At 33.6% G+C, this 20,446-nt stretch overlaps 1 protein-coding gene across 10 annotated transcripts in view; it reads left to right on the top strand.

Annotated features, from left to right (window-relative positions):
* LOC124364418 (hemicentin-2-like) overlaps positions 1-20,446 on the top strand; it is a 516,416-nt gene that overhangs the window by 401,014 nt on the left and 94,956 nt on the right. For 9 of the 10 annotated variants that reach the window (XM_046819906.1, XM_046819907.1, XM_046819899.1 and 6 more), the window contains one exon: positions 19,151-19,328. In XM_046819906.1, coding sequence (XP_046675862.1) covers positions 19,151-19,328 — 178 coding nt within the window. Of the gene's footprint in view, positions 1-13,419; positions 13,572-19,150; positions 19,329-20,446 lie in introns of those variants that run through there. The other variant, XM_046819903.1, reaches the window with a different exon arrangement.

Raw genomic sequence — 20,446 nt, 5'->3', positions numbered from 1 at the left:
ATGGAGAAATTGTCACTCATTTGAATAGATTTCTCTTGGCGTAATAAGTCCGTCTCGTTCCTGTAGCAAGAATTAATTAACATTATAATTATTACAACGAACAACTTTGGACGATTTTAGTTCCGAGTTCTTGTGGTTGTGAAAACCTTATTGAAACAAATGTTTTTAAAATACTAGAATAAATTTACATGTTCCACAAACATACTTTTTATTTAGCAAAACGTTTGGTATCTTGACATAGGTGTAAAATAAATAATAAATTCAGGGTCCAGAAGATTAGTAATTGTTACAACAAAATATTATGGATTATTGGTCTAGTTCTTAGTTTAAAATCCTATGCCGAATGTACACATATGAATATAGCCTGAAATTGAGTTTTTTATTACTAAATCCTGGAAGCATGTGAAAAGACGAATTTTAACTCTTGATAGGACAGTGTTTCCTTCCCTCACCATGCTATTTTTGGTAATATGCGAATTATAAAATATGTAAAAGATCATTTTCATACTACGGGAAAATTTTATTTCGTTGTAATATAAATGTTTAAATGTGTTATAGGTCACAACTCTTTTAAGAGAATATTGTAAAAACTGGAGTGCTGTATATTTTACTTAGAAGACTTTCTTGTTTGATAAATACGATGTCCAACATAGACGTAATGTCCTAAATTCGGTCAATGTTTACAATATAACCGTGGTGTTATACATGTTGTAACATATAACGATAGCAAATACCCGTAATTCTGTTATCCTGTCAAACCTTTCACCGTGAAACTTTAAAATATGTGTATGTGTTATTTGACAAATACGTATCTCATACAATATAAACTGCAATTACTAACAAAACAATTTCTGGTACTAAAAAGCAATGTGTCAATATAACAGCACAATAACTACGTAAATATAAATAAACCACTTAATACGGTGATATACGTAAAACTAATCCACGTATATGAGCGTTTTAATTAGAGGTGTTTATTTTGTTAGGATAAAATAGCGAGTTAGTTACTAGGAGAGTAAATACGTTCGTCACTGCTTTGGTGTATGTGACTGTTGTAACAGTTTGTTTAGAAATACTGAAACTCTGTGATATTCATCATTTCATTACGTTTCCAATGATATATGAACCGAGCAGTTATTTACTCGTATGTACTGTAAATTGTCACAACTTCGTACAGTGCAAATCGATAAATGATCCATTGATTACGTATTGAGCGGTACCATAATCAATGGAATACCCATTGACCACCCACCCAGTCGGGGTTTAACGGTTTTCTAGGTTTGTTGAGGCCTCTGAGCATTGATTTCCCTTGATATTACATAGCCATTTTCCCATTGCGTGGTAGCAGGTGTTGGTTAAATCCGGATTGAAAGTACAAATGAAGTGTATCCAATTCTGTTACGTGGAAAATACGTAATTTATACTTCTCCCCTTCTTCTAAAGATCAAAGTATAGAACTGAACTGCCTATTGCGTTTCTTGGAAGTACAAAATATAACTTTTGAACTTAACAGTTTCAGCATTATGACAAAACTTCTAGTAGAAAAAGAACAAATTATGACTTCCTAAGGAATTTTGCCTTGTCCAAAATGCCATAGATGGTAAAGCGATATGTAGTTAAAAGGACAGTGAAAAGTAAGTACCCAGCAGTGTTTCTTGTTCGTTGCATAGCATATATAATAGAGCAAAATAAATTACCATTTTTATAAAATTTGTCCTTATATATCAATGCCTGTTTTTAGGCCCACTATCCAAGAAGATAAACTCGTATCTGCACACTAAGAGATCAGATGCCACTATATGGAAAGAACAAGGGGATTCATCTTAACCTTCTTCACATGTGTTCATCGTATCCATTTTGCAATGGCTGTTTAGGCCATACACATGTTGGGATTCTAAGAAATCCTTCAGGTTCTATCATATTTGATTTTCATGCTGAGCGAGAGTTTGCAATTGCATCAATCCTATATCCATGCCATAATCAATCCTATATCAATGATCCGTTTCAAATACTTGTTCGATTTTTTTTATTCTGTAATTTTCAATTACATACAGATTTTTCATATCCCAAATTTAACTAATTTAGTAATTTAGTTCCTTTAATTATTGTTATTAAAGGACGTTATATTTCCAACTTGAGTTTCAAGGTTTTAAAATTGTACAAGACTTTTACGTATGATTACTTATAAAATTGTGTAGTGTACTAAAAGACGTAAATTATAAAAATCTCTAGGAATTTAGTCCGCTCGCAGATAATATACGCACCCATAATAGTTTGAATTACGTATTCCCTATTCTCGTAGAGAAGTTGTTAGCGCAAGCTTTATATATTTACAGTATGATTGTATAAGTAACGCATACAAAACAAATTATGGATATATGTTTTAAATGTTCTCGTTTAAAAAAGGTTTTCTTAAAAAGATTACTGTTTTAAATGAACTAGCCAATTTCTGGAAAAATATAAGAAATAACGTATGAGTTGTTGCTTATAAGTAAAATGCCGACTGACAGACTGATTTATTAAAATGCAGCGGTTTTGCTGCATTTATTATATATTTTTGGACATAAGGTGTATAATAATAATTTTGAAGCAGACAAAAATTTTAAACAAATTTTTATGAGTAATCTTGCTGTATCTACAATCCATCTGTTATTTATCTAATTAACTGTTGGGGCAGTTAATTAAGGAAAGAGCACAGTCTCGGGGGCTGTGATAGTTCATGAGATGGGTGTGTTAGAGGTGGTTGTGCAGGGGTTGGTGGAGAAGGGGAGGTGTTATTTCACTCTAATTGCTGGTGAGACACACCAACACATTCTCCCCGTGTTTCGGGGTAATCAACACATACAGCGTTATGACATATTTAGTTATGTGGCCCATCCGTTTTGCCAAGTGCCACAATCGCCCGGTAATTAACCAAGCTGCGTCGCCGCTTCGTTGCAAATTTCCACAGAATATGTCGTTTATTTTGTATTCCAATGATAACATTTTATGTTTTAATACATTAATGTTAGTACATGTTTTATTTCTCTGTTTATGTGAGTAATCAGATAATATTAAAATTTAAAAATATATTGTTCACACATATTCATATTTAACATGAAGTAAGCTCCTTCTATGCTGATAATTTTGCCAAGTATCCGAATAATAAAAGAAAATTGTGGATGAACGTTGTATTTTATTTCTAAATTAATAACCTGCATGTAACTTTAAAGAAAAATCTATTTAACTTGTCAATAAACCATTACTGTAAATTGTAAAATTAATACACAATTTATTGTTAAAACACTGTAATATTCCATGTATATTAGCGCTTCTTTTATGTTCCTCTGTTTTCTCTTACAATATAATCGTTAAAACTCATAGGGTTTAATTATAAGTTTTAAATTTATTGGTATTTGTATTTATACATTCATTTTCAATATTATTTAAATCCTCTCTGTGTAAGGCTAACTCAACCCTAACATTAATTAATGAATTAGTCACAAAATAATTGTACAGCATGTTTGACATTCATTGATAAAATTGATAATTGTTTAAATTTATAAATAATATTACGCTTGGAAATTAAAACAATTATATAAACTTATCAGGCCTTTAGTCTATCTCCTGCTTCTGATTTGTTCACTGATTCTGTATTAGAACTGCCGGGTTTAAATAAAAATTTCAAACCCTTATTTTATACCTCATAAAATGAAATTTCACCCAAAATCAACCATTTTTCCGACAAGTTTAAGAATATATCAAACCATTCCTGTACAGGCTGTCATCTTTGGGATTTAATGTGTTCAGCCTATTGAAATACGTAGTTACCTTGGTAGACTCTCGCTAGGAAAGGGCAATATAATAATCAATATTCCACCAGAATTCTATTACTTTCTTTGCTCAAATTTATAACACTGACTTAGAAATGGTAGAGATGAACACAATAAAAAATACAGTAACAGTAAGATTGCCCTGCTTACTATATAAATCGAGCCAATGAAAGAAACATCCGCCCAACGACTGTCACATTGAATCAGCCAAATCCTGAAGTGAGGCCTCCGCAACCTTTCCACTTGCTAATGTCGGGAAGGAGAAGAAGCAGATGGAAAGATTTTATTATTTCCCGCCCGTAGAGCGTGAAATGGCACTTTACCATAAAGTAATCCACGAAATGGGATTGACGGGTCCGCTCCCCTCCAGGAAGTCGTGCTTCGAGTGTTTATTGCCCTTGAAATTCCATCGGCCTCTCAGCGTTCGTCGCGGATTCCGACAGCAGACTATCCGAAGAATGCTCCTTACAATTCACTTAGGAAAGGCCAACGCGGGACCTTGATATTTTCCATTATTGGTTTCTGTAGTTTAAGATATCTGTAAGGTATGAAGTCATCCTTTTTTTTCAACACGTTTTTGTTGAAATTACTTTCATTATTTAAATTCCCAATATTGCTTCATAACACTCAAGGAATACAATATTCAATAATTTTCACAAATTACAACAGAAGTACAGATTCAAAACAAATGAATGACCCCCCCCCCTCTGAATCGGTTAGGGCCAAGTTTTATTTTTTTTTAAGTAATTACATGTATAGAATCCTGAGACAAGTTCTGCTGAGACAACATTTGTAGACCACATTCTCCGTTCAATGACATCTATAGCCGGTAGATGTTATCCAGCGCTCCGCGTTGCTGCCCTCGACACTGTCTTTGGCTGTTGGCAACGAAGAGTATTTTATATTTATTAAACTTAATCAAATTTCATAATTTACATTCGCACTTACATAGACTAAAGTAAATCAAATCAATAATGTTAATCTTTGCACTATTTTAACCAGCTTTGTGAAATGTATCAATAACTAAAAGTTTCATTAAACATTGAATCACAAAAATTACTTGCTCCGCCGGGACTCGAACCCTAATTGAAATTAAATTAGGCTATTGCCAGTTATACAAATTTAATGAATGTAAACAAGTCATTTGTCAGGTATTTGGTTTTCCGATCGTATGTTAGTTTGGTTATTTAAACACATATGTGAAAGAAACGGCCAAATAAAAAAATAATTGAATCGTAAAAAGTGAGGGCTCTGTGGTGTAATGGTAGCATATTCACCTGGCAAGTGAGAGATCCGGGTTCGAGTCCCGGCGGAGCAAGTACTTTTTTGTGATTCAGTGTTTATTGAAATTAAATTAGGCTATTGCCACTTATACAAATTTAATAAAAGTTTCATTAATAATATAGTAAAATAATTATTTGCTAAAATCTTAAACTCGTTATTCTAATACCGATTACAAAATAGTTGTTTTATTACTTAAAAATGTATACATGAACAACCGTTTTGTTAAGTTATACGTTATAACAAATCTGCTTTATGTGGAACACTTAGTAGAATACCAAACAGACGCAAGAACATTTTAACTTTGGTGACATTTGTGTCGCTAAAATGGTTTTCTTAGACATACCGTTAACAATATTAGTTTGGAAGTTCTAAGATATCCATGTATTTGTCGGTAATTATGCAGGCATGACAACAGAATGTTTTCCAATAAGACAGCAAAATGTAGTACATTTGTGTTTTTACGTTATATACTTTGCACAGAACCTAATGTTTTACTACCATGGGATCCCAAATGGAAAACGAATGTTGAAATAGCTGTTTAGGTAGAGTTTTCGAACACGCCTTGTTTCATTCTGTCTGTCTCTATGTGTATATAACAGAGAAATATTTGTATTTCTGTAACGTTACTGTGGTGCTTACTCTGGTAAAGTTGTAGTTAGTGTTCTGAAGTATAAAAACATACAAACATAACGCCTTTTACAGTTCAGATATTGAGATAGTTTTTTTTTTTTACTTTTATTACCACATTTTATAGCCACTGAACAGATTTACCTACATGCAACAAGAATCCATAAGCTTTTAAAGCATGAAACAATTTATCAATAGCATTGCAATCTATACAGTACATAACGCAGCTATGGTGGGAAAGGCTGATCAGCTGCGTTATGTGTAGAATACTCGGTTGCTTTGGATTCGTGTCATATAACATCGTAGTGCGCTCAGTTGTGCACCTGATAAGAAATTGAGAATACCTCTTCAACTAAATTGCAATACTTTTTGTAATCTGGATGTCGAAACGATGCGAGGGGTCCGTTTTCAACTTCTTCGTTCTTCGTCACCTATTGTTTTCGGATCTCTTCAGACGATCATGACTCTAGATTTCAGAAGTCAAGTCTACAACGGCATCAGATTTCAGATTTTGCACGTAAGAGGAAGGTGAACTGGAGCTAAACTCAACATTCCCAGTATTACAATCGTCAATCTATATATTAATTTACAAAGAAACATAAAGCTCAAAAGTAAAATTTAATACACTTAACAATTTACAGAAACGCAATTATTTTGTTAATGATTTTATGTTAACTTTTTGTTTTTGTTTGTTTCATTTGTTGTTGTTCTTTACAGAGTTGCAAAGTTAAAGTAAGTTTAAAATCAATGATACCACATTTGTCAAGGGCTGAAAAAGTTTACTAAATAATCGTATTACTATATTAAAAGAGGAATAGATTTCAATTCTTTCAAAATGTTAACAAAATATAATCCGATTGCAAAAACCCCGTCCTTTGATCAGGATATGTTTATTCCAGCAATTCCTTTTTATACGTCCTTTTTTAACTAAAGAATTTCAGGAGGACATATTATTGCACCCTTGGCATTTTGTACATTGCGTAATATCTATATTTGTTTACTATTACTGTGTACTAAGGCAGTCGCAATGTGTGCACAAAATTACATTTCTGTAGTTTAAACCGTTTAAAATTAAAACATTTCCCTATTAAACATATAGTCATTCAGTAATAAATGATTCAGAAAGAAAAGTAATACACCTGTATACAGACAGACAATGAGGAATTTGAAGAAATATTTTCGGTTTATTTTTTCGTCTCCTGAACCAATTTAATCCGTTATAGACAGTCTCTAAAATTTAAGAATGCCAATCGGCCTACTCAGATATGGAGTAAAGTACAAATAAAGTGACAGACTAGTGTGTGATTTTAATGTTTTTTTTTTTCAATTTAACCCAGATAAGTGTGCGAAAAGCCTAATTCTTAATTACTTACAATGTAGCGAGAGAGTTAAACACTGGATAACGTGCTAGCCGACAGAGTATGAAAGATAAAACACGATTAAGGTTCACGTAATTAAACTTTATATACAACCAAACATTGGATATATACTGGTCTTGCTATATCGACTGTAAGATGTTACGTTTAGTTGTTGTTTTTCTTCCTGCAATTTATTGTTATGTGTTTTACAGAGATTTTTATAACCCTGCATTTTCACGATTGTTTTCCTCGCTGATTAATTATAATTTAAGTTGTAACGAGAACTGTGTATCTACAACTGAACTTACCATAGATATACTTCATTCATAAGTCAAAGGCATTACCACGCTCTTTCCGGAGCATATTTCATAGAGATTTTACATAATTGTTTGGGTAATTATTTAACCAACAGAAAAAGCACTCTTATTATGAACCTCACGAATTTAGAGATATCTATTCAAGGTACGCGATATTTTTAATGCTCCATCTGCTCGTGCCTTAAGTCCTAAACAAAGTTATATAGGTATGAGTGTAAGATAGGTTTGAAATTTTATCGAAGAGATATTCCTATTCTTTATCTATGGTAAGATTGTTGAGTCTAAATACAACTGGTATCAGGGTGTTATAGACAACCAATAAGTTATACAGTCCTGAACGTGCAATAACATATAAGTCCTGAATAGAATCCTAGCTCCACTAATAACGTCATTATCTACAGTGATTCCTTTTTGACGAGATTGGCTGAAGAATTTGTCAATGAATTAAAAGTATAAAGAAGTGTTTGAAAGAGGAGGAACTCTCACTGTTTGAAATATTATTTTAATGAGCGGTTTAAATAACACATGGTAACTACTCAAGAGTCCAAATATTTAGGGATACATGGTTTATATTAATGATTCCTATATTTACTATCTAGAAAATTTAAATAATTTTTTCATTGGTATTTGGTTATGGCCGTGATATTTATAGCATTCATTACTCACATTAGGTAGGCAGGTTAAGCTACATGGTTTGTAACCTTACTTATTCCAACCCACTACTTTTTCCTAAAATGAACCCTTTGGATAATATCGTGATCCAGACTGAGTATCTATTTTTTGAGAAAGAGTATCAGCCGTCCTATGGCCGCAGCAGTAGAAACTGACAAGTTATCTTTGTAATCTAGCAAGATGTTGTCTTTTGCATGATCTCTGATTATATTCCTCAAAGATTTCACTTTTGCCCGACATTTCAGCGTAGAAATTCCTCCCAGGGAGGGAATTAATACCTTCCACCAATTTAGGTTTAGAAGCTTTCTAATGACTCTGAGAAAAAATGGCACGAGTGAATTCTTTGAAATCCCCAATACTGTGGAAGCTTTAGAACTTTATCGAACTGGATATACTCTGATCGTACTAGACAATTGAGCATTTAAGGGTGCATAAGAATGAATAGACTTCCTACAATTTGGCATAAGACCTTCTCTGCATGACTAAATGTTTATAATTCCCGACAGTGGTATGGACATATGAGGATACATCTTCAAAAAGTGAGGAACTCTGTACACAACTTTTCTGTATGCTATCCAATGAGCAAGATTACACAGCGGAACACTTGCCGTTTGAATGTAGAACACAAAAACATAATGAATTGTGTTGGAGTCTTTCGCAATTCAGATAAGGATGTTAGTTTCCTCAAGAGGACCCAATCGGTGATTTTCAGCTCCTTAAAGGCTGCTGAAACAGTAAGCTCCTAAGGGTTCATTCTATAATTCTAGAGCACGTAATGATTATTGATGATATTTTAAGCAAATAAAATAAGTGACTTTATGGTCAAGTATTTAGCAATAGTTCCCTCCTAAAACAGCATAAGAATAAAACCACACTTGTAACTTACTTTTCCGAAAGATCTACCTACGTAGTTAAACATACATATTGTACCGAATATAATACTAAAATGAGGTGTCGGACTGGTCCTGCTTAAAATCGCATCGTTGTTTATCTGACCATCTTGTGCAAGTGATCTTTTTTGAAAGTCTTGCAGACTTTAAACTTGGGAACATACTATATCTCTGTTACTACAGGTATATGGAAGATCCTCGTTGAATTGGGATAAATAATCAAATGGCCTAAAAATAGGAAGTAGCTTTGTTAAAAAATGCAGCAAAGACTTTCTACCTTAAGGTCCTGAATAATACTAGATTATTATATTACAGATTACTTACTTAATGTGGACGTCAAATGGGACCTAAATTGCAAGTTTCTACTTAACTACGAACTATTACTACTTCTACTTGTTTGTAATTATTTATATTTCTTACTTATTAATTGTTTTGTTGATTATTTATTTTTAACACGGTTTTTATTTATTTACATACGTGAATATTATTAGTGTTATAATTCGTTTATACTCTTTTTTAACTTACTTAATTTTAACGGTGTTTTTGTTGTGAACTTTATAATACAAAGGTCATTTCATTTTTAGCAAGGAACAATATTTAAGAACTAAAGTGTCTTAGTATATTAAATAAAGAATTAACACCATTTTACTTGTAATACTTATAAAATAAAGTATGCACCTGAGAGTAAATCCTCAGTCTTCATACAGTAAAGTACCTGTTTGCAATGTTTTACCCAAGACTTACAGTTTACATCTACATTTTTCCTTATACTATATGCAAGATTGAAAAATAGTCCTTGCTGAAGATATAGGTCTATAAATATTTCCAGCCTATTATATGTTATGTAATCGTCACATCGGATCAGACTCCTCTCCTAAAAAGTGCCCGATTCGCCGTCCAGACTCCCCGCATGTGAGTCACTAAAGCCTGGATTAGCAACTGTGGGTGAGTCAGATACAGTAGGTCCTTGCAGGGAGACAGACAGACAGACAGACAGGCGCACAGGATACACGCTACATTAGAGGCGGTTCCTGTCCCGAATGTAACGTACATAAAACCTACCCCAGTGCCACATAAAGTTGTGTTCTCGACGGTGATCAAAGGATTTATGTGTTTCTAAATGCCTTTCCTGATCGTATGTACTCGAATTTTTCTCGACGAAAAGAATTCAGTATTTTTCAAAAAAATACTATTGAAAGTTATGAATGATTATTAAAGTATGTAGGTTTATATTATTATATACTTTAAATTACATAAAGAAATTTTGAAATTTATTTGTTGGGAAAGGTTGCTAGAGCGATATCTATAGTACGAGTAGTTACTGTTCGTGATACATTCATACAAGCCTCACGTTCATAATAACTATACTTAGAATGTTATAATATGAGACATTTAAAAGGTTTCCTAAAGCCACTTTTCCTAACTACCTGAAAACTTATAATACCAAATTTTTAACGTTTATTTAACAAACTGTAATGTAGTTTTTTGTTTAAAGTTTGTAATTGACAGTGGGAAGTATGAAAGGATAACAGGATTTCGGTCAATTTGCGATCGTTATTGGTTATAAAATGTATAACACAACTTCGTCATGTGGGAAGGGGGACTTTGGATGTATTACTCATATTACCTCCCTCACCTGACGAAGAGGATAGATTTCAATCTTCGAAACGTTTTGCTATAACTTTTATAAACTTTAACGATGGCAAACGTCCCAACTCCTGTAATGTAACTCCCTTATATATTTTACGTATGTTCCGCTCAGAGTAATAAATAATTAGGAACAATCTAATTCGGCACTTTCTTATAACCATAGATAATTTAGTGGGCACGCAGTAATTGTCATACATCTGATTGAAGAAGAGTTGGAAAATACTTAAAACAAATTTTTTTTGGCCGAAATTCCAACTTTTTTTTTAATTACAAATTTGAAAATTACACTAATATCAGATGGAGATATTAGTCTCAGTGTCCGCATCGCATACTTCTTACTTCACTGTTCATGTTTGAGTTGATAATAGAAAACGAAACAAAAATACAGTCCAGCCCTAACCGATGCAAGAATTAATACGTTTATTGTTTGCCAATTTTTCAACGAGTAATATCCATTAGTATTTATATTGAAATCAGCTGTTGATTGAACACGAGATGAATAATAATTTATTTTAATAAATGAAAAAAATATTGATTATTGAAATTTGATTGCCTTTTTTACATTGTGTAAAGTGAAACAAACCAAACACATATTACAAAATCAAACCACATAAAACTTATTTCTGTAACATAAATAAAATATATATTTGAATTTATAGAATAAATTATCAGTTTGAAAGGAAATTGTTAACCCTATAGTCGTCTAGGATAATAGATCAGCAGCCTTCATTGTCCGCAGAGCCGGTATAATGGTGGAATGTCTACTACATTCAAATGCACTGTGTGCAGCAGTTTCATGCGCCGTCGAGCAATGCAAATAACCAAATGGTTTCTCTTATGACATAGTACAGTTCACGTGCCTAAAGCTGACGGGCTGGAATGAAGGCCGTAGAATACATTTTTTGTTGACATTTTTTAAATACATTTTTAATTTGGTAAATAATACTGATTTAAACGAACACACACACACACACACACACAAACGCGCACGCGCGCGCGCGCGTTTTGAATGTAACAGCACCAGAATTTCAAATCTGTATTAATTTTGTATAAAATCCTTTATCATGCAACTAATATAATTCATATTCTCATTTCTATACAGGGTGTCCCGTAACTCTCTGTACAAAGTTATATCGTTTTATTGCTAAGGTCATGGCAAACATATTTCACCTGTTAATATTGGTCTCCAATACTTAGTTTCCCATCTTTTGTCTGTTTATGTGTTATAAAAACATTATATCTTCAAAAATCATAAATTCAATTATATAAAACAAGGCCAGTTACTGAAAGAATATAATGCAATATCTCTAGTATTTAAAAAGTGGCGGCCATTTAAACTTCTAAACTTTGAATATATTAAAAACTAGGATTTTTTCTCAAGAATTGCAAGAATAACAGTTTTAGAGGGCATGTTTTTACATATAAAATGGCACAAACATTATTTTAATCAAATGATAAATATCTGATTTAGACCAGATTTACCGTGACAAGACATGGCCCACATTGAGAGCTGCCGTTTATTCAGTTTTTGTATTGTTTGCCATTCACTGAGAACCTCAATGTGGGTCATGCCTTGTCACAGTAAATCTGCTCTAAATCAGGTATTTATTTTTCGATTTAAATAATTTTGTGTAGTTAGATTTGTAATAAAATCCTCTAAAACTATTATTCTTGCAATTTTTTTAGAATTTGTTTTTATATTTAAAGTTTAAAAGTTTTTAAATGCTATTTTTAAGATACTAAATATAATTTCATTGCATTTTTTCAGAAATTGACTTATAATAGTTAAAGTAAAAGTTAATATAAACATTTTAGTTAAATTTGGTATAATTTAATGTAATACTTTTTTAGATATTATTTTTTTATAAAAAAACACATGCAGACAGACAGATGGGAAACTAAACATCGGAGACCCATTTTAATATGGTGTAGTATGTGTGTCTTGAACTGAGCAATAACGTGGTATACCTTTGTACAGAGAGCTCGAGACACTCTTTATATTCTTTGATTAGATTATAGAAAATTAAGTAGCTTGATGAAAACAATTAAAAAAAAATTAAATTATAGCACAAGATCGACGTTGCATACAATAAGCGTAACGAGTGTTGAAGTAGTGGTTGCATTGTAAGGTAGAAATTTAGTTGCAATGAGTGTGCCAAAGTTTATTTTCCCATCCAGCCCCCGACATATTACCTAACATCGAGGTTTCAAAGGCGTCAGTGCGTCGTGAGGCCTAAAATTTAACTATTTTACCGGCTCTAAAAACACTGAAAAACGACCACGCCGAATTCATTGCTAGGTGTAGTTGCAACCCACTCATATGTGACTGATAGACTAATGTATAACTATAATTGCCTGATCCTAAAAAAATAATTAGTTTTTTTGTATACTATATGTTCTTTTGTTTAAGAAGTTACCGCTATTTATCCACATAGGTACATTTATAATGTTTTATTTATTTTGCTGTTACCTAATTATCACGTGTCAAAGTCCTTTTCCTTATTATCATAATTCCTATTCTTTGAAAGGAAATTAATGGAAATGGAAAATAATTGTAGCAAACTAAAGCCAACATAAAAATTGGGTTTCGTTGAGTCTTCACTGTAATAATGAATTTTAAATAAGCGGCACGTAATATAATAATCACTGCCGTGCGAAATTTTTACATAGACTTGCTACTTTTTTATTATTCTTTGTATTGTAGCATTAGCCGAATTATAACCATGGGACATTAACTTATCAGCTGTTACTTATAAACAAGTTGTGTGAAACAGTCCGTTTTAGCTGTAACGTAGATGTGAGTAAAACGTTTTAACATTTTATTGAACACTTTATTAAACGTTCTCTCTTAGTTTGTGCCACCGAACTTGAGACAAATGATCGTTAGAAATCTAACAGTTGCAATCGTCATAGTTTATTTTATGTTCTCTTTCAAGATTTATTGTTACAACAACAGTACGGGTAAGTGTAACCTCGCTTTTCGTTAGTGTTCCTTTTAACACATACTAGTGATGATGTCATTTCCTAAAATATAGTTTGTTTTCCATTTTTTGACACCCCACTTGAGGTGCACGGAATATTTACATTTGAATTTCGTCCAGGAAGCTGTAAATCAAATATATACGTACTTTGTGGCAACACTGGGAGAATTATATTTATTCTAAGTGTGTGATATATGTAGTGCACCACGTTAAACAACAAAAGGCTCCGAGTCGGATTTAAGACTGCCTTTGAAAATACAATAAGCCCTTGCAATATACGGTATATTGGCACAGACCCGCCTTCTTTGACTCGGAATTGTTCAATGGAGTGTTAAAAGCAAACGTTTCCTCTAAGGCGGCGTGCACTTGAATACTTTGGTAGTGTTGCAGCGAAATTGCTTTTAAATGTATCGGGCAATCAAACGGTCTTCGATTTGGCAGTGACATATTCATGAATTGCCGAGTCGAATTGATATAAGCCTACATCTTGACTTTCCATTTTTACCACGCTTTATCAAACTATTTTTCATTTTAAAAAGAGTTGATTTAAAAGGGAAATGTCACGTGTTGTATGTTTATTTCTCAAATTAAACACAAACTGAAGTCATGTTATACCAATCTCACGCCGAAATATACTATATCCAGATGTTATGCGTAATTATCCAATATAATCCACAATTAATTACTTTCTGCCCGCAGGATACCTATTATGTGGGAATCTATTTAAATTCCTGACCCGTACCAGGCTTTAAACTGAGAATTACTCTCGGTTCAACAAGGATTACGGACATTAGTGGTGTACACTGATTCGTTAATTAAATGTTTTCCCGGTTTAGTGATGTGATAGAAGAGGATTTGATATAGAACCTGTTACATTACTCATGTTCTTACTTAGGAAAACCGGTAAAATTTGTAACAGTACAGTAATGCATAAGCAATATGAATATCCAATCGCAATTACAGATGCATTAGGTTTGAATGAGGTTGGGGAATGTAACTCAGATTATGTCTATTAGTTAGTTAGTTAGGTTTAGATTTAGATTTAGAAGGACATAAAAGTTGGATTCGTTCCGTGCGGCTACGAAGAACTGGAGAACTGGTACTTGAATTAGCGAGATACACCGTTCTTTGTAACCCATCTTGCCGTGCTGACTTAAGTGTTCTTTGATATCTCCTTTGAAGAAGCAAACTGCGATAATACTACGGTAGTATACTGGAGATACTCTCGTAGTTGTTAATATCCGTAAAGATTCCATTTGTTTTTACAGCTGTTATAGCTCAATGATCTGAAATGTATATTTTATATTGTGGTTATATTTTTCATTCTAACATCAGGAATTTGAGCTTTGCTCGGTATTTTTTTCTGGTATATCGTGTTTTGGGATTCTTTTAATGATATATTTGTCAGCAAAAGATAAAGCTGTAAATGCCATGACTATTTATTGTACTGTCATCGTCTGCATTAAATGATGCTAGAGCAAAAGATGCGTTTATGTTTCTTATTTTTTATGAAAATCTTTCGAATGTGGGTGACGGTCCAAAATAAGACGTACTAATTAATTTGAAAATTTGTTGATCCTTATATTTTTTACAAATTTTACAGTAAAGGGGTGTAGTCTTTACAGACAATAGCAAACACTATTTTAACAGTATTTTTAGATATTTTGCTGTCATGTGCGTTTATTCTTATTGCGTTTTCTTATTTTTGGAGAAAGGCCAGCTTAGGTTTTAATAATCAGCCAAAGTTGTTGTGTTTAATAAGTTATTAGCTCTAGTATACCATGGTTAATGATAACACCTCACTATGTGTAATGGAAATTACATCACTATTCTCTAGTATACTACTTACTTACTTACTGCCGGGGCGTAACAAATCTCAGTCGATTCTTTGCCTCGTCTATGAGCCTCTTCCCTCTAGTATACTATATTAGTAAAAATTTCACTAGCACAGTAAGCGACTTTAAGTGATAACACCTGAATGGATCCAGTATGCGAGTTAAATATCACCTCACTAGCTATATTATACGATGCGTAATAACAAGTACGCATTAGTTCTTATATGTGACGTTTTATAATACCTGACAGGCGGTAGTGTACGATGTGGAGTGATAACACATTGACTGTAGTATACGACGTTTATTGATAACAACTCACTAGCTGTATTATACGACGTTTAATGATAGCAACTACTAGCTGTAATATACAACGATTAATGATAACCGACTAGTTCTAACATACGATGTTTAATGATAATACCTCACTAGCCGCAGTATATGGTGTTTAACTGTAAGACCAACTTTGCTCTATTATACGACGTTTAATTATAAGACCTACTTTGCTCTAGTATACGACGTGTAATGATAAAACTTCAATAGCTTCTCACAAGTGTTCGGTGTGAAAATCTAATAACATAAATTACTTTCTTCTACTGCCAGAAGATGCATTTAAATTATTACATTACAGCATCTCTCTAAATGTTTTATATGCTGTTAAAATGATACTAGCTCATTATTTTCATTGTACAATGATAAGTAACACACTACCATACTATATCTATAACATATCGTGTTATTTATAATATACGACACCTGACGGGCAGGTGAGAGATTAGTGTTGATCCCAAAACTGTCTTAAACAGTATTGGAAGCGTTTGTGACAATATTTAACCCGCACTTCAATACGATTTAATAGGTCACATGACTTTAGCTCTAATATACGATTTTAACCCTTGCTGTGCGATCGCAAAGGTTATAGTATAATGCATTAATCACTCGTTAATATTACTGGCTATGGCATTGAAAAGGTTAATGGATGGAGTTTTACTAACACGCACCAAAAGTTTATCCCTCAAAGTACAGTCTCCCGCAATATATGCTCTTCCGACGCGTTTGTAAGAAACAAATGCAACAGTGAAATCCGCTTCTACGCGCCAACACGGTGTTTAACGTGTTAAACTAATATAAGAGTGGCAGAGGGTGTTGGTTGGGTATGTTTCCCTGGCTACTAATGGGAGAGAGTGATGTATAAATAATGACACTAAACAAGGCCTCACGCTCCCCATACCCCCTCACCCCTCGCCACGACCTGGCCGCCGGTGATGTGGTTATTTTAACTGATGGAGGCGAAGCGCTCGCTGTAAGGGGAAGAAGACAAATGGTTGTTGACATTACCTTCATCCACTCTGCCCCTCATTACTTTGACCCCCTTGGACATTCAACGTGCGAAACCCCCCCAGTTTCACAATCCTTTTGTTTCTTCCTATCCGTTACGTTTGTGATTTTACCCTCATAAGGTATAAGTCAAAAGGTCGATCAAAAAACGTCAAGGTGGGTCACGATTTTTAATAATTGATCACACAAAAATAACAATAGTCCCTACATCATCTGTAATACTGAGCTTATTTGAATAATAATTAAAATTTTAATTATTAACTATTCATATCAGCACATTTATGTACTGTTTAGTGGTAAATAGTCAACTAGTTTGACGTAAGTGGAAGTGAACATTTTAAAAGTGGTATTATGGGTAGCGAAGCTAGTGTCGAGACAAAACAGAATAACTAAATTTTTAACTAAAATGGAAACTACTGTATGACATGTTACATGTAACATGAAAACACGTGACAAATCTAACTCTTGTTATACAACTTCATTGAAGCCTGATGCACGACACGTAACACTGTGTGTTCCTATTTGGTGTATATTCACCATACCGTTATTATTATTTTATTAGTATTATTCTATCTCGACCATGAACGTGTTTTTCTCTTTTAGACTTCTACGAATATATATACTTCACCTGTAGTCTTAAGTTCGATATGGTAAATTAATCACCATTATCATTTGATTATCCATAGCATATTTGGAGTTATTTATATTTTTTTAGAGCATTTCCCTTTATATGTCTCAGTAGTTTATATTTACCGATAAAAGTGACATGCTCAAAGCAAACCGTGCCCTGAATTCGTTTCTGTGTGACCCAGATTTAAAAATCGCGATTGCCACTTAGACGAAGTAACGTTTCAAGCTGAAATACAGAAACATTGCTGCATTGCCTGACAGATTTATTTCACAAGGTAAAGTGGAGGATTATTTTCAACCGTTTCGTTCTGTAGAATCAACTTCCCTCGGTACTACTTTTCAACATTTCCCATTTAAATATTGTACGCTGTTTTATTCCCCCCTGTGCCCATGAGTTGGGCTGTAGCGTGCCGGCCTGCACTGAACCCGTAGGGATCGCTCTTAGAGGATAAATATGCACGGTTCAGTCAATAGTTCCCCTAGAAGAACACTCACTCATAAATCGGCGTTTCCCTCCCCTCCCTGCCGTATCAGTGCCACCCCCATCGTATCTCTCGACCTCCGCCCTTCGCCCCGGGCAGCCCTCATTAAGACCCCTCGACGGGCGTCAATCAGTCACTCTGTTTCCGTACGTGGATGTGAGACAGTACCGGGTCTCTCGTATGAATCGACTATCGTCTACAGAGGAATATTACGTCAAACATTGACTTTCACCGTACGGTAGGGGTAAGGCTTTGGCTCTGTAACCGAGATGTTACTGGTTCGATTCTTGCGGAGGTCAATAAATATTTTAAATTGGGTTTGGAGTGTTTTGCAGTTAAAAAGTGTATTTTAGTTAAAAATGTAAATGAAACTTCTTTAAAACATTCTTTCGACTGTTTCAGGGATATATGTAGGCTACTTATTATACACGAAGCGATTCAGCGGATTACATTATAAACAATTTACTGGATACAGGTTACCAGTGTGCAAACAATATTGATACTTTGTAGAGAAATTTTTCATATATACCCCAAACCACAGTCCACGATATATACAAAACATTCCCAAATTTTCAAATATATCCAATAGCCAAATAATATGGAATAGAAATCTGCTATACACCGAAGCCAAGATGCGACATGGATACAAATATGTACACCATGCATTATTTTAAAAGTAGACACCTGTTCCCGAAAAACATACAAAATGAAACCACTCACGTCGATTGTATGAAACAAACTGTGCTATCTTGTTCTTATTTCTTATTCTTAGTAATTATATAGGTTGGTGGATGAAATACATATACTCTTGTATATCACTAAGTAAGTATTAAATGCAACATATACAACAAAATCCTTAACAATAGAGTGGCGTTATTATTGCTTTTGTGTTGTTTGTTTTACACCATGGACTGTTTAATAAGCTCTTGTTATAAGACTGTATTTTTACAAATTCTTGTAATAAGAATGTATTTATATAAGCTCTTGCAATAAGAATGTATTGATATTCAAGCCAACTAAATCCTTCATCACCGATGATACTTATAAAATAGAAATATAATACAGTACCTTATATCGATGTCAAGAGACGTTTCGTAAAAATATTTCGATACTCTATGCCATCTATATTTTGTCTCTTATACTGTTGAATACGTAATTTGCACGTTTTTACTAACCAAATGATATACGAATTGTTGTGTTTGTTTCCTATACTGTTTGCCAAGGGCATTGCCGATTACCGATGCCAATGTCACTTACCACTTTGACGCCTGTTGCAGGGGTGAAGCAACGCGACATGAAAGGGCTGGTAGGGGAGACGATACAACTGCCGTGTTCCGTGAACACAGAGACCTGCGGGGATCTACACAGCATCAAGTGGTATCGAGGTTCCTCGAGGATATATGTGTTCAGCGAGATGGCGGGCATCGCCAGGGCCGAGGGCGACTACAGTGAAAGGTGAGAACCTGTTAGGTTAATATCTAGCATCCTTTAAAAGGGAAATCACCTTTGGTCTATCTTAAGTAGTCTCCTCGAACGTGCAAGTCTGTCTTTGTCAACATTGATATCTGATTACTTCTCAATCAGAAACAAGAGTACACCATTATTCTGATTAACCATGGTGACCCATTGCTTTTGGCCAAACAGGGTGATCCTTTAGTCCTGCTTAAGAATTATGATACCATGATTGTACCCAACGAAGATGATTCCATACTTGTAGACAATAAATTGTGTATAAAACCTAACAAAATGTACTTATACTTTAAATTATATAAGTGTAATATTAACTAAATGTACTTTTCTAAATCACAAACTACACACATATTAAACAATCGTTCAATAATATTCGTTCTATGAGACTAGAGTTACGCATTTAATAGCCTAAGGCATTGTTTATTATGTTCCTTATGGCAGGTTTAAACTATTTTTTGAATAAATTTATGTATGTAACATATTTTCTGTACTATTAAGGACTATTTCTGTACTTCAACTACAGCTATTATCAATAGGCTTACTACTAAATGTATCTCATTTAAGTTAAATCTTATATCAGCACCCGACAGATAGTTCGTAATCGGTTAATCAATGTGACCCAATGATTTAGGTAAATATATGACCCATACTATCAACAAACAATATAATTCCATGCTTCTTATAATCCAAAATTACCCGTATTTCTGCGAAATAAGATAAAAACATTCGTATGATTTTCTTCACAATCAGAAAAGGACGAATGCACTTAATGCATATACACTATTGGTTACGTCACTACAAAAACCAAACCCAGATTCAGTGCCCGTCGTCTTAATCCACTTGACCAACAGCTCTCCTGAAGTTAATTAAAATACGAATAGCCGTTTTAACCCCCCGACAGAAAAACAGTGGAGACCGCAAAAACCGCTATTTGATCATTTTCCCATAATACAACACTCCTCTCAACTTAATTAAAATTTCGACCCGCATTGTTTTTGTTTGGACAGCTTCGTAATTAAATGAGGATAGCAGTTAACACCTTTTCCATTACGTTAATATTACCTTGATTTTGATGGATAGCGTGATTAGTTTATTGTTTATAA

The sequence above is a fragment of the Homalodisca vitripennis genome, chromosome 6 (genome assembly GCF_021130785.1).
Source record: "Homalodisca vitripennis isolate AUS2020 chromosome 6, UT_GWSS_2.1, whole genome shotgun sequence".
NCBI lineage: Eukaryota > Metazoa > Arthropoda > Insecta > Hemiptera > Cicadellidae > Homalodisca > Homalodisca vitripennis.
The sequence above is the reverse complement of the archived record's forward strand: the minus strand, read 5'-3'. Positions and strand labels throughout refer to the sequence as shown.